At 45.4% G+C, this 15,677-nt stretch overlaps 1 protein-coding gene across 1 annotated transcript in view; it reads right to left on the reverse strand.

Annotated features, from left to right (window-relative positions):
- XYLT1 (xylosyltransferase 1) overlaps positions 1-15,677 on the reverse strand; it is a 311,203-nt gene that overhangs the window by 34,206 nt on the left and 261,320 nt on the right. Inside the window, exon 6 of the mRNA XM_042922618.1 lies at positions 13,662-13,742. Coding sequence (XP_042778552.1) covers positions 13,662-13,742 — 81 coding nt within the window. The remainder of the gene's footprint in view (positions 1-13,661; positions 13,743-15,677) is intronic.

The raw sequence follows: 15,677 nt of genomic DNA on the forward strand, positions 1-15,677 counted from the left end.
CATAAATGATACTTAGAGGTATACGCATCAATCACAGTGATATGAAAATACATGATTCCTTACAGTTACCGCGAATACTGTTGTGGTTTGTTACCTCCATTTAGCTGGATTTCAATTAGAGTTCAGTGAAAATAAAGATCACTTTCTTCCCAGCCAAAGTTGTGGGCCCCTAGAATTCTATCGGAGGACCCCAGATTAAGAACTCCTGCTCTGGAGTGTATACATATTTGGGATTTGCAAGGTGGGCAGAGCAGAATTGGCACTTCCTGTTTTGTAGATGCAGAAACCAAAGATCAAAGAGCTAGTAAAACGGATGTGTTGGGAAGGTGGGCCAAACTAGAACCAAGCCTTCTGACATGAACCCTCAGTTCTTTTGCAGTAGGAGACCCACACCTGCTGTGTGCCAGGCACTGTGCTGGCCTGGTGCGGGGAAGGGAGAGGGAAGGATGTTGCTGTTCCTCAGGGTGCTGTCTCACTAGGACCTATAATCTCCTAACTATAGTCTCCTAATCCAGGGGCTGTGCTGCTTCTCCAGCTCATACAACATAAAATCAACCATTTTAAAGCACGTAATTCAATGGCATTAATACATTGACCATGCTGTGCAACTGTCACCCACGTAGTCTCAAAATATTTAAGCACTCCCAAAGGACACCCTATACCCATAAGTAGTCACTCCATGTCTGCCTTCCTTCTAACCCCTAGCAACTATCAATCTGCTTTCTGTATCTATGGATTTACCAACTCTGGACATTTCATACAGATTCACACATACAATATGTGGCCTCTTTGGGTCTGGCTTTCTCTACCAACAATAATGTTTCCAAGGCTTCATCCTGTGTTTCTGTCTACCCAGCATCCACTCCTCATTCTTCTGAGAACCACACCTTGATTTTACTTTGGACAGCCACCTATCTTTAACTCTCACTTAACTTGGGTTTGCGCCCCACCCCCAGCTCCAAGCAGTGGTGACACGACCCAGCCTGGTCAGTCAGAGTATTCCATCTGCCTGGCTGCCATAACTGATTCAGGGATGGGTGAGTAACTCAAGCTAACTCTGAGATTGGGCCCCGGATTTTTGCTGGATCTGCTGGGAAGGAGGGCTCTTCAACGGCATTTTCAGCTGAGAGAATGTAAGCCTAGAGCAGCTGGCAGCCATCCTGTCACCATGAGTACAAAGGCTGTTTGACAGTGGAGGTAACACAGAAAACAGAGAGAGGAAGGGAAAGAGAGAGGGGGAGGGGGGGGGAGGGAGGGAGGAAAAGAGAGAGGGAGGGACAGTCTTGATGACTATGCTTGAGACCCTGGATCCCACTGTGCCTGACTCACCCGGACTCCTCAGTAACGTGCTTAGGGCATTTTGAAATGGGATTCTGTCATTTGCCATTGAAAAAGTCCTATACATTCCTGAACAACTTAAACTTTTATCACTACCATGATGGATGTGAATCATCTCAGTCCCTAGAGAAAGCAGATAGCCATGGACGTGGCACATATATACCCCTCTTCCACTATGCCAGTCTGCACCTCCATCATGTGTCTTAGAGGCCTTTGAACCTGCATGTCTTCAGATTAGAGTTACCAGTCCCCCACCAGGTAGATGCTATTATCATTAGAACTGACTCTGGATTCCTCCTTTCTGCTTTCCTCACAGTTCCTAGGACAGTGCAAGGCAGTGGCTCGGGAAAGATCTACCGTGATGCCCAGACTTCAGGGTATAAAAGCTGCAGATAGTTCCATTGTGCTGGACGTGCTGAATTCTACAAAGAATCCCTCCCAGTGTGTCCTCCCAAATCCACTAGCATCCACTGGAGGGAAGTGTGTGGAACCTCACTAATAAATCCATATCCCCAGTACTTTCCTCCTGCTTAAGGAGAGAACCTGCCCATAGATACTGGTCACTCACTGAGCATCATGATCAGTAATTCAGCATTCAGTAATCCACTGAATTCTTAGCAAAACTGATGACTGTATTAAAAATGTTGATGACTTCATTTTTTAATATAATTTATTGCCAAGTTAGCTAACATACCATGTGTGCAATGTGCTCTTGGCCTAGGGTGTAGATTCCCATGATGCATCGTTTACATACAACACCCAGTGCTTGTCCCAACCAGTGCCCTCCTCAATGCCCGTCACCCATTTCCCCCTCCCCTCCCACCATCAACCCTCAGTTTGTCCTCTGTATTTAAGAGTCTCTTATGGTTTGCCTCTGTCTCTGTTTGAAAGTATTTTTTCCCCTTCTCTTCCCCCTGTCTTCTGTTAAGTTTCTTAAATTCCACATATGAGCAAAAACATTATGATATCTGTCTTCTCTGACTTCACTTAGCATAATACCCTCCAGTTCCATCCATGTTGTTGCAAATGGCAAGATTTAATTGTTTCTCATTGCTGAGTAGTACTCCATTGTATATATAAACCACATCTTCTTTATGTTGCTGACTTATTCTGCTGAAATGTGCTTTCCATCTACATGGTGGTGCAGCTCTACCAGTAACGAGTTGAGTGACTTTGGAAAGTGATGACCCTGAGTCTTAGTTTCCCTTTTGGTAACATGACTTTGGAAAGTGATGACCAAAGTTGGGCTAGGTCTGGATTGTAATATTAAATGCCTACAGGAGTCAGACGGATAATGGAAGCATCTGAGGCAGGCTGGGTAGAAGACCACAGGGTTGGTGGAGTCAGCAAAGTAGAGAAGGCAGTTTTTGAAAAGCACTCAAATTCATTTAAAAAAAAAAAAGGTGCTCTGATTAAATAAAACATATCCCTAGCCTTGAAGCCAGCACATGGGCCATCAGTCATATGGGTTAGGTAATCGTAAGGTACTTCCCAGCTGTGACATTCTCTAAGTCACTCTGTTATATCCAGGAAGAGGGGGTGGGGCAGGCATTCCAGACAGATACATGGGATCCCAGAGAAGGCTGACAAATTTTCCACAGACACACAGAGGATACAAGCCAACCAGAAGACCCAGGTATCCCTCCCAGGTATCCTTCCTAACACGTTTCCAAGTGCAAATCCACGCTGTCAGCAAAGCCACGTTCTCTCTGGGAGTCACTCGAAGGTTTTCCAATATACTTATCGTATCACTCCACTGACACAAAACTCGGCTCTAACTGGGTCCATTAAAGGAAGCGCCTGAGTTTAGGAAAATAAAATCCTACCTCAGCTCTGTCTGGTGCTAATTATATAATAATATTAAATTGCAGACACTTAACCCTGCTTAAACCTTTGAATTTTAGGTAACTTCCACGAGAACTTATGTGGTAGCCAAGACTAACTCACCCAGAGAAAGAAAGAAACAAAATTCAGGTGTTGAGGACATGCAAAAGTTTTCTTTCCATAGGCCAGCCTTTTAATTTTGTGTTCCATTATGTGGGAGAATAGCATCGTCTTGCAATTTTAATGTGATGTCCCAGACCATAATATCCAAATACAATATTTATGCAGTAATCTCCAAAATGAAATATTCATGGGGTGGGAGATTGGTTGCTATATTTACTTGCATTTGAAAACTGATAAGCTGCAAATGCATACTTTGGTTAATTATGAGTAAATAGAGACAAACAATCCCCCCAGGTCTCAGTTCCTGGGTTAAGAGGGGCATCTGGACTGGGATAAAGCAGCAGAGGCCCAGAGTCTGGGTATTTAGCAGGGGAAAGGAATCAACTGCTTGGACAGTGATTTGCATTCTGTTTTCTACCCTATGCATTTGCCATCTCTTAAAAAAGGGAATGACTGGAAATCAAGGTAAGTAGGCAAATACCTGGGTGTGCCTTTTCATAAATGTTGGTTCAGCAGTCGAGGGTGTGTGATTCTCTACCTGAGGGGTGGAGACTAGATTTATTTAAGCACTGGGCCAAACACACAGAAGATGACCAAAGACACTCTCTTATATTTAGTTTCATTTCCAGATGATTTGATTATGTGAGGGCAACCGAGTCAACAGGTGGAATTCAGAGCAGACAAAAAAAGGATCTGGGTACTAATGATGACTCTATCTTCGCAGATGGGGAGATATGGGGTTGGCTTGACTCTCTGGAATGCCAGTTTCCTCATCTGGAAGATGAGTTCCATGACACCTGTGCTGACACCCTCCTGAATCAGCTGTGAAAGGCTGACAAATGAGGTTTACAAAGGTCCTTGCTAAGTATTCAGTAAGCACTATTCATTCCAGCAATGGATTGAGCCAGTCATTACACAGTGAACCATTCTTACATAGCAATTATACCCTCCCAGAATCCCTCACATCTGTGACCACCATTTCATGCTTTATTTTTCTCCATAGAACTTAAAAATTTGTACCACTGTATACAAGGTATTTATTTAGCTTACTGTCTCCTTACTAGATGTAAGTCCCAAGAAGGCAGAGAGTTTTTTGCCTGTTTTTGTTCAAAGCTGTATCCTTAGTACCTAGACTAGTACCTATCATACAGTTGGTGCTCAATAAGTATTTATTGAGCCAATGAATAAAGGGAGGAGTAAAATCCATGAAATTGTTCAATAAGGAAGTAGCAGCCCTTAACCAGGTATCTGATTCTTCTAACAAACATTTGAGACACAAAGGAACTCAATCCAAGAAGGTTAAGGGCGTTCCCCAAAGTCACACAGCTAACAGTCCTGGACTCGAATCCAGGTCTGGATGAATCCATGCAAGCTCTTAACTGCTCTGTCCTGATTGCCAGGGACAGGGAGGGAGGATCTGAGAATTTTCACTACCTCAAAAAGACCCGGTGCTGAAATGAGAAAACTGACAGAAAAGGGTTCATTGTTGGTCTTGGAAGAGCTCCCTGCCAGACGTCACAAAGACTTCTGTCTTCAGAACAGACTACCTGAGGGCAAACATGGAATCAACTGCATTTGGTTTTACCTCCCAGGATTTCAGGGAGGGGTGGTTTGCCTTCCAGGGACTTTCTCTACTGGCACAATATGGAACAAAGTCATAACTAAATGGATTCTACTGAGATGTCATAGGGACCAAGTTCTACTCAGCTGAGCATCAAAGGAAATTGGATGGAAGGGGACAGGGGTCCTCATTCTCATCTGTGTGTGAAAAGGTCAGTTAAGAAACCTTCTGTAGCCTTTGAACATGATCTCAGAAAAGGCAGACAATGAAGGTCTCTTAATTCAGTTAATTCCCTGGCTACAGTCTTGGCATATTCATTGAGTGTGGAATTATTCCAGAACTGTCTCGTCCTATAATGAGTTTGAAAAGGAAGAACTCTGCTCCTCAGATTTTACAGCGTGTCTGAGTAAGAAGGAATCTTAGCAATCAGTTAATATAATTAATTCTATAGATTGAAAAAAAAAACCCAACACACTGAGAGGATGTATGATTCAAAGACATCCAAAGTCACATAGCCTAGGAAAAAAATCTCCCCTTCTTCTCTTTTCCTGTCCAGTGATCTGTCACTGAATCCAGATTACTCCTTTAGCCTAAATACAACCTAAGCATTTTAGTTAAAAAATAAAGTCATGGAACAAAGCACGAAAGCCCACAGTGTATGAACTCAGCCAGCTATGTGAATGTGCTGACACGTAACAGCTGTATAATGCAGGGGCCAAGCTTTGGACTACACAATTCACGTGCTGGGTAGGCCACCAACCTTGGACGACCTGAACACGTAACTTCACATGGAAAATGGTGATGATAATAACGCTTCAGAGGGCTAGTGCAAAAGTTTAAATGAGATTATACATAGAAACGGCTTAGGGTAGTGCTCAACACACTGTAAGTGCTCCATAAATATTCACCTAGATGCTTAATATTTTTCCTTCATCAAGCTACAAATTTAAATTTTCTATCTCTCCTCTTCTCTCTCCTGTGATTTGGTAGACAGGAATGGGCAGGGCACCTCCAGAACTAATTACACACCTCTATGTCCAGAAAAGCAATGATATTTCAGCACCAAGGACAGAAGCCCAGAGCCCCACACAAACCGTGAACTTCATTTCCTGTGATTATTTTAATAAGCAATGCCCATGGTTGTGGTAGTGGAGGTGACAAGGGTCATGGGCACCTTTCTAATTCTGTCCGAGCAGTATGAATACATCATCTTTTCATGCTACCAGTCAGCAAGGATTCAGCTCATTGGGACCTAGTCTGGCAGCTCCACAGGGACCCTACTGGCTGTTTCTTTCAGGCCCAGGCTGGATTGTCCCCTTTCCTGACCTAGGCTGGGGTCAACTGTTATGCCTCTACTCTGAAGTACCTGGAAGAACAGGGGGCTTGGAGCATTCACTCGTTCAGCAGCTCCAGATAGCATCTTCACTACCCCAGGTCTGTGTGCTGAGAATCTGGTTGTGAACAAGATGGACATCATCCCTACCCTTCTCCATCTTCCAGGGAGAGACATAAAAAATAGAATAACATCTACCATTTATTGAGCACCTGCTACTTTCCAGATCCCATTCCTCACACTAAATCCATATTCTCTCATTTAGTCTTTACTACAACCCTATGAAGGTTCATTTTACAAATGAAGGAACAGAGACACGGAGAGGCTAAGTAATTTCCCCAGAGCCATACAGCTGGTTAGTGCCAAGGGTGCGATTCTAACCTTAGCCGTCAGGCTCTAGATCCCACACTTTTAGCCACTGAGCTATAATCCTGCTCTTAATAACTAAGTAAGTAGACACAAAGAGCCACAAAACACATTAATATGTAATTAGATGTTTGTAATAAGTGCTATATAGAAAAACTCAAGGGCGCAGTGGCAGAAAATAAAGAGACAGAGACGTCATTAGTGAAGATGGTTGGGGAAGGGCTTCACTGACGAGGTGGCATTGAAGCTTCACGTCAAGGATGAGGAGGAATCAGTCATCTGAAGATCTGGAGGCAAGAGCTTTACTGGGGACCAAAACAGCATGTGCAAGAACTCAAATGAATGGAAAGAAGTCAAGGTGGCTGGAGTGAGAGCCTTGCTGACACATCTGAGCAGGTCAACTGCGAGAGAGGCAGACCCTACCTGATTGGTGGGGGGAATGCATCATCTACCTGGATATGGCAGGAAGCCCCACAGTGAACATGCTGAGGGAATCAGCGTGATACAGAGGCTAGGACTACAGACCCTGGGGCCAGATTTCCTGGGTTCTAGTCAGCCTCCCCACTTATAATCTGTGTGTTTAACTTAGCTAGCCTCTGGGCTCCCATCTGAAAACTGAGCCTGATAGGACTGCATTTCCATCATGGGGTAGTTTTGAGACTTGCAAGAAATAACCTCACTAAGGCATTTAGGACAGTCCCCGGCACACAGGAAACCCTTCACATGTGACTGTTACTACTGCCTTGTGCGAAGAAAGTGGACTTGTGTTTGATATCCAAGGGTGGGAGAAAAAAGAAGACTGAGAAGAGATGCCAAGTCAGGGGCCCAAATCCTGGGACCCAGAATCCCCTGACTTGGTAGCCATATGGTCTTCATGGTGCTTGGTGCCCAATCAGCTTCTACTTCCAAGAGGCTAAAGGTCCACTGAAGGCTAAGTGGTTTTCCACAATTTTTCACACATTTTAAAAAACAGTGTTTACAGCCTTTTGTTCTGTTTATAAATGTAATGCACGTCCTTCATGGAAAACTTAGAACAGAAAGAGAAAGCAAAGAAAAAAAAAATCAAAGTCCACCTCTCAGAGATGACACCCTGAACATACTTTTGTCCTAGTCTTTTGTCTAACTTCGATGTATATTGTTTTGGAAAAAGAAAAGTTCCCAAGTTGACCTCAAAACGCATGTGGGGACCAAGAAAGGAGATGCATACACAGCTTTGTGTGGGTGCTGGTGCAACGCAAAGCTTTATTTTGACATGCCTGCTATAATTGGATTAAATACAGTGAACATGCAAACAGTGATAAATGCACTGGTTGGGTTTAAGAAAAGCAAAGGGGAAATGCAATCTGCTTTCCCCATTGGAAATGAGATATTAATTATCTCCTCACATCAATCATGGTGCTATAAGACAGCTGGGGAGAGAGCCCATCTCTTGATAAGCAAGTTGGCACCAAAGGGCCTCCTGAGCACAGATTTGCTTGGAGGAGGTTCCTGGCCAGGCTCTCAATGGATTTGCCAACTATTGGCTAAACAGTTGCCTGTTTATACATCAAGGGAGGTGTGGGTCTGAAGATGAGTTCAATGTCAGAGAGAAAGGGCTGCTGAAGCTGCTTGGCTGTCATTCTGGTGCCCAGTCGGGGGGAGTGCTGTTTAGAGCAGGTGGGGTCCAGACCTGACAGCTGGAAGAAACTTGCTGATGTCACTTCCAACCTCAGGGCTGGGACCCCTCCTGGTTTCCTACTGGTCTAGCCTTCTTACCCGTCAAATGCTAGTTTCCATAAGAATTGGAGGAGTGCTTGCAAAATGTTAATCATATGTATGCCATTTTCAAGATTCTTCTCCATCATCACTGTCACTAAGTTGACACGCCCAACTAATTGTTCCAAGAGTTTATCCCTATATTCTCCCATTGAATTCTTCTAACAACTCTGACACACAGGTGCTTGATGTCACTCAGCCAAGGTCATACACCTAGAATCCAGAGTGTGGATTCCTACCTGCTGTGCCAAGTGCTTTATGTATAGCACTTACAGGAAAGCTCCCTTAATAATTTTCTCTAAATCAACCTTGAATAGCTTCAACGGTGTTTTTGTTTTTTTTTAAACTGAGTCTTATTCTCAGCATAACTTCTATGAAACCATGGGGCAGACGGCTAATTCTATCAATTGTTGTTGATACACTTGCGATCAGTACCTAGCTTTCCCAGCACTCCTGTCTGTGAAGTACCTGAATCCACCTCTCATGCTACGGGTGGATGGGGAACACACTTTGGGAGACGCCGACTCTAGAAAGGAGGGGAAGAACCTGATCTTTTCCTCACCTGATCATTTCAACAATACTTCTGCTTAAAGTTAGCAGGATTCTGCTCTTTCAGTTGTACGCCCCAAAGGCAAAACTGCAGGTCCTGTCAGATGTGGTCATGAATCACGGCGTGATAAAATCAGGCCTTAAAAGCCAGACCGAGCCATGTTCCAGTCCCAGCTCTGTGGTCTGCTCGCTGTGGAACCTTAAGCAAGTAAAATCAACTCTGTAAGCCTCAGCTGTACTCATCTCTGAAGATCTCACTTGCCAAGTGAGGTGGGAATGAGACAACACACCAGAAAGTGCGTGGTTCAGGGCCTTCCCAGGGTCAGGGAGGACACTCCGTCCTCCACAATGCCCATCTCCCTATTCACATTTTATAAAGATGAGGAAACAGAGGCTTGGAGAGTCAAAGCCATCTGTTGAAGTCCTATGGCCATCACATGAGCAAGCCAGCATTTCAACACAGGTGCCAGGCCTCCAATGTTCATGTACCTGCCCCTGTACCACAATGTGTCCCTGGGCTCAGCATGGGGGCCTGTGGACCTTGGATCAGCAAGAGAGCTCAGATGGACTGAGGCAAACAAAGTGTCAGAGGAAACCCTATTCTGGCTGGTGGAAAGGATCTTCCCTTTCTAGCCCCTATCAGACCACCCCCCCCCCCCGCCGGCCCCCCGCAACAATCAGGTTGCAGACATTTGGTAAACTTCTCCAATGCTCCCTGAACAGAAGCCAGGAGTTCCAGGGTAACTGCAAGGACCTATTTAGTCTGCAAGGACATATTTAGTCCCTCAGTGAGCTTTAGGACACCTGCTTCTGCTCACCCTACAGAGGCTAACTGGGAAAACAGTAACTGTGCTGCGTGCCTTTCGTTGCATCGACTTTATTTTTGGAGGAAAGCAAGGAGAAATGGTGAACACAACACTCCCCTTCATTTAATTACAGGAACAGTCAGGACCAATTTGGCAGCTATTAAAATATTAGTTTGCCTTTATGCCATCCCTGTGGAGCAGGAGCTGGGAATCCACACTGGCTGCCAAGGGCTGAAGATGGGGACAGAAGGTCAACACTGCTATTAGGAGCCACGTGGAACTAAATACCGAGGCACCCTGTGGCCTATTTTGTATCTTACTGCTTGTTTTTGGTCCCTCCACATCGTTTGATCTTTTAAACTCTTTGCCTTTGTCACAATGTCTTTTATAAGGGCTGGTCCAGGAGCAGAGAGCATCAGAAGGAGACGTGCCTTCGGAGACCATCTTATTCATCCACTTTTCTTTTTTCAAAGGGAGAAAGTGAAGCCCAGAGAAGCAGAGTCGCTGTCTGAAAGCCACCCAGCATCCTGGAGGATGCTGGAGGAAAGCAGGCCCAGAATACAGACAGGCTGCATCATACAAGGGTTATGAGCTTGGGCTCTGGGGACACAGGCACCTGGGCCGGAGTCCTAGCACTGCTGTAACTATGTAGGCTTCACCAAATTACTTCACCTGAGTCTCAGTTTCCCCGTCTCTAAAACGAAGCTACTAAGTCACCATTGGAGCCAGAAAATCCAACAACACAAAGGAAAATAGAACTAAACAAGGGAGTCAAAAAGTACACACTTCCAGGTGTGAAATAAATACATGCTGGGGGGAGGTGATGTATAGCCAATAATACTGTATTGTGTATTTGGAAGTTGCTCAGAGAGTAAATCTTAGATGTTCTCATCAACAAGAAAAAAAATGTAACCATGTGGGGTGACAGATGTCAACTAGACTTAGTATGATCATTTTGCAATATATACAAATAACGAATCATTAGGTCATACACCTGAAACTAACATAATGTTTTATGTCAATTACATCTCAATTAAAAAAATAAAAAGATCCCCCTCAGTGAACTACTTGGCTATTTAATGTGTTTATTTTACTTTAACCCGCTCCAGGAATAGTAAATAATTAAATGCCCCCCCCCCCCAATAAAAAGGAAAAGAAAAGAACGGAGTCTAGGTGTGATTAAAGCATTTGAACTGCTTGATTTAGCCATATCTGAAGTCAGAGATCAAGGTTTTCCTTCCATTAACTTCCTTTACCCACTTAGTCTAGTTTAAGCTGGGTTTCTGTCATCTGCCACCAAGGGTCCTTTATAACACATCACCCGTGCAGGGTCTGAAGCCTAGCCATGCCCAGCTCTGTGCGATGGGGAGGGGACAACAGAAGACGCACAGTGGCTAGGGTTACTCATCAGCAGGTGAGGCCCCAGCTGACAGAGAGGAGAGGGTGGCAGGTAATGGCTCATTTTACTATGAAATTAATACTGCATTACTGCCCTTCATTCATTCAAGTAAGAGAAAACCAGCCAAGGGCTCATTCCTGGGTAGTGGAATGTGGGAGCTTTTCTGTTCGGAGATCCTTGGGTTTTAGTTTTAGCAGGAAGTGCCAACAACATCTTAGCCGGAAACTTTATGTTGTTCTGTGCCATGTGGGTATTACCTGTCAGCCACTGACGCACATCCACCAGACAGGTATTCACACACCCAGCGGGGTAACTCTGGCCCAAACACCATCTGTTTATTTCTCCCACCACAATATTTTCATCCTACACTTATCATAGCCATGACATCACCATCATCATCACCACCATCACATAGGGCATCTACTATATGGTGGATGCTTTATATGCAGCATCTCATTTAATCCTCTCAACCCCAAGAGTGTAGGTCTATTGTTATTTGCACTATAAAGGTAAGGGAACAGGCTCAGAGAGGTTAAGACACCTGTCCAATGCAACATAGCTAGGACATGGCAGAGAAGGACTCTGATCCAGGAAGTACAACCTCAAGGCCCACGCTTTTAACCTCTGTGCTACATACCCAGTCCCAAGCACTGGGCCTAGAAATAGCGGACAGAGAATAAATACCAACTAGGAAGGAATAATAATACCAGGGTGGATAATAATTCAGACACAAGTCTATCAAATTACAATGGGCTCCTTTCTGATGAAACAACTTTGCACAAAACATATTACAAGGTTACCCGGAGGTAACCTAAGGGCCTAGACACTAACACCTGGGCCAGTTTTGATAACTAACACCTGAATGGAATCTTGTTCAGCTCTACCTTGCTCCCATGGGCTTTGGGGTCAGAGAACTGGGTTCAAATTCTAACACTTACCAGTTGTGTAACCTTGGGAAAATCATTTAGACTCCCCAAAACCCCTTTTGTCTCCTGACAAATGGGGATAATGATTCTTATTTTGCATTGAGGGGCCCTAAGAATGAAATTGGATCCCACAGGGAAAAGGTCAGTGGAGCAAGGGCACTTATTAGGAACACATCACACAGTGGCTGTAATTCTTGATCTACCCAGGCCTCTCTCCCTTTAGCGGTGGGAACATGCTCACGCTAATCTGTAAATCATGCTGATTTACAGAGCATCCTCAAGTCTGGGGGCTCCTTCTAAATGTAAAAAATGCAGGCTGTCAGTAGGATGGGAACAAGCTATAAACAGCTGGATGAAATCAGAGTTAGAATTTAGGCAATGACACAACAAAGGATTCTGGGGTTACATCTGGAGAGCTCAGGAGATGGAGCTCAAGGCTACCTTCTGGTCCCCGCCCCCCCGCCGTAGGTAACTCGGTAAACTGAGTTACAGAGCCAGCCAGAGGGCAGGTCAGTCAGCAGTTGCACAGAATGCCTGAAGCAGACTACAAACTGAAATGCCAGTGGGGGCCAGGTAGGGAAGGGGCACAGGAGAGGACAGGAGAACACGGGCTTTGTCTATGACCCAGGTGATAGCCTCCAAGGAGAAACCTGAGGCCCAGAGTCAGTGGACCTTTGGATCTTTTAAGATGAGCTGGATGTGCCTGGGAAACATTGCTATTTTTAAATGGGGCTATTCATTTTCAAATGGAGCACTTGAACTAAAACAAAACAAAACAAAACAAAACCAACACAAGAGCCAAACCAAAGAAAACACATTAATGAGCTAAAATTATCCCATGTGCTGCCAGGTTATGGTCTGAGTTCAAAGCTAGAAAAAGCTGCCAGCATGTCAGTGATCTGGGCTGGTTTTTTTTTAATGGTGTTTGCCATCAGTACGGTGAGGCCTATCATGTGATCTCCCCTAAAGGGGGCGCTTGAGACTGAATCCCTCGTAGCTGATCTCTGGCCACAGAGATATTGACTCTGCTGAAAGTGGGACTGCAGCATGCTATTTGTGGATCCAGATTGGGCTTCTTGGTGCCTTGAATCCCCGCCAATGTCTTGGGCAGCAAGAGTGAGGCACTGGTGAGGGCAAAGGATGGGAATCAGGATATATGAGCTCAACTCCATGCTGGAATGAGACTCTTTTTCACCAGGAAGTAAGTTCCATGAGAATGAGGATTTTGTCTTGTTCAGCTCTAGAAGGGTGCCTGGCACATGCTTGGCACTGGGTGAGTGTTTGCTGAATGGCTGACCCAATGAATGATCTGGGGCCATCACTTAAATTATGGGGCTCAGTCATCCCACCAATAAAGTGGGAATGAACAATGGCTGCCCTACTTACCTCAAAGTGTTGCCATAATGAGATAATGGACCCAGGAAAGTGCTCAGTGTGTGTGTGTGTGGGGGGGGGGGTGCGTAAAGGGCTATTACGAGAAGAGATGTATTTACTATTATCCCTGTCCTTGGCTGACGGGAAAGACCGCTGCAGACCCGACATGGAAGGGGCAGGGGCCCACCCGAGCCATGCCTTCCTCCTGTCCTCTACTTTCCTCTAGGCTAGCCTCAAAGGAAGCCCCAAAGTGATCACTCAGATTTTCATTTCCATTTTGCACATGGGTAGGGGGAGGATGTGCTACCTTGCATTGTCCCGGCCGTGTGACTTCAGGAAATTCATATCTCGGTATCGGGAGAGAAATGCCACCAGCTGGTCATTCGTCCTGTGGAAACAAACCAAGAGGAAGGTCAGGGTCCTCCAGAGACCATGGACACTTTCTGAGTCTTGGCTTCCTTCGTGGTCACAGAAATAAGGTCCATACAGGCTAATAAAGCATCTTCTTTCATGGGTCACCACCCTAGGCTTACCACACTACATTAAAAGGGGAAATTGGCGTGTTTGTATCCTACCTATCCTATAGCCTGTACACTCTTTGAGTATAAGCATACTACCTTAGCTGTTCTGGAATCTCCAGTGCTCAGCACTGGGCGTGGCAAACAGTAAGTCATTAGTGTGTAGCTCAATGCGATACACAGCAATCTCAGGGTCTTTGCACGTGCTGTCCTTGGGAAATTCTGCCTTGTATCTTTCCAGGTCTGGCTTGCTGTTATCATCCAGGTCTCCTTTCAAATGTAACCTCTTCAGAGACGCCTTTTCTGGCCACCCAACCTAATGTGGCATCAGCCTCCCCCACCCCCATCTTTATCATAACCCTTTATTTCCATTACTATTTTATTGTCACCTGCAAATGTTAAACTTGTTTATGTTATGATGTAAGCTCCATCAGGACAGAACCTAGTGGGACTTGCTCCTCACTAGCACATGGTAGGAGCTACATTAATGGTTGCTGGATGAATGAATACTAAGTCCTTGAATAACCAGTGGGCTACCAATTGAGAGAGCTTTAAAAAATATGAACTGCGATCGAAACAGATGACGTCGTTCCTAGTATTGTTATCCCAAATTTATCGCCATCAATCTCGGTGCAGGCAGTGTAGTCACAGCTAATCAGCTTGTGCATACAGCTGTGACAGTATTTTAAAAGGCAGTCACACGGGTCTCCATCTGCCAGAAATGCAGTCGCCTCTTCTGCTGAATAAACCCAAACAGGTAAATGGTGCTGAAGTGATAGCTCCTTTATCATCTGCTCTGCTCAGGAATTTTTACTTAGAAGGAAAGGGTTAACCATTGTTTCAAAGTGGGAGACGAGATGGAGGCGGTGGAAAGGAAGGACACTCGTGGAACCGAAAGGAGGCTCTCAGAACTTTGGGGGGCAGGTAGGTGCCTTAGAAAGCAATGCCTGGGCTCTAGAAGCAGAAAGGTCTAGAGGCAGATCCCAGCTCCACTCCTGACCCAAGGGTGAGTGATTTAACATCTGGGTGGTAGGCTTCTCTGAACCCCCCTGACTGCCCAGCAGACAGTAGGCTCTCAGTACATATATAACGAATGGAAAGCTGGGAATATTTAAAGGGCATATAGTAGGTGCGCAATAAATGCAAAGTGCTTTGCTCCTTCCACCTGCCACCATCTGGTCTAAGCAGCCCCCACGCCTCACTCCTCTTCATTTCCCTGCAACTCCCTGCAGCCGCACCACTGCAAGCCCCTATTCTGTGATTGGATGACGCATGCTGACCAACTCATAATTCCAGTGGAGGGGGCACAAAGCAGTCAAGGGACGCTGCAGTGAAAACGAGCCCTGCTGGTGTCCCATCGTATTACTGAAATGAACACCAATACCGAGGCGGCCATTCTGGCGGTAGCAGAGAGACCCCCGTCCGCACTGAGGTAAATCTGATAGGAACACGCAAGCCAAGCCCTGCTGAGGCACACAGAGGGAAATTCCAGGGACGCAGCCAAGTGGCTAACCCCACGCATCTGCAAAACGGTGCATCTGGTGTGTGGACAATCCTGCCCACATGCTCCAAGGTAAAGCCCACGTGTGCCTCATACCAAGTTACAGACAGCCATGGGCAAAGGGCCTCCCGAAGTTGCGGGGAGAGGTGGGAACAAGATCAGCCCATAAAAAAAAAAAATGAAAGCAAGCTCTCTTTCCAAACCCTAAAGAGGCCCATTCCATCTCCGTGTCTCAGCAGTTCCTGTTTACCAACCCCCTTGCCACTCTGGGACAGTTCATTATCGTAGTCCTGATGAATACGGG

The sequence above is a fragment of the Panthera leo genome, chromosome E3 (assembly GCF_018350215.1).
Source record: "Panthera leo isolate Ple1 chromosome E3, P.leo_Ple1_pat1.1, whole genome shotgun sequence".
Taxonomy (NCBI): Eukaryota; Metazoa; Chordata; class Mammalia; order Carnivora; family Felidae; genus Panthera; species Panthera leo.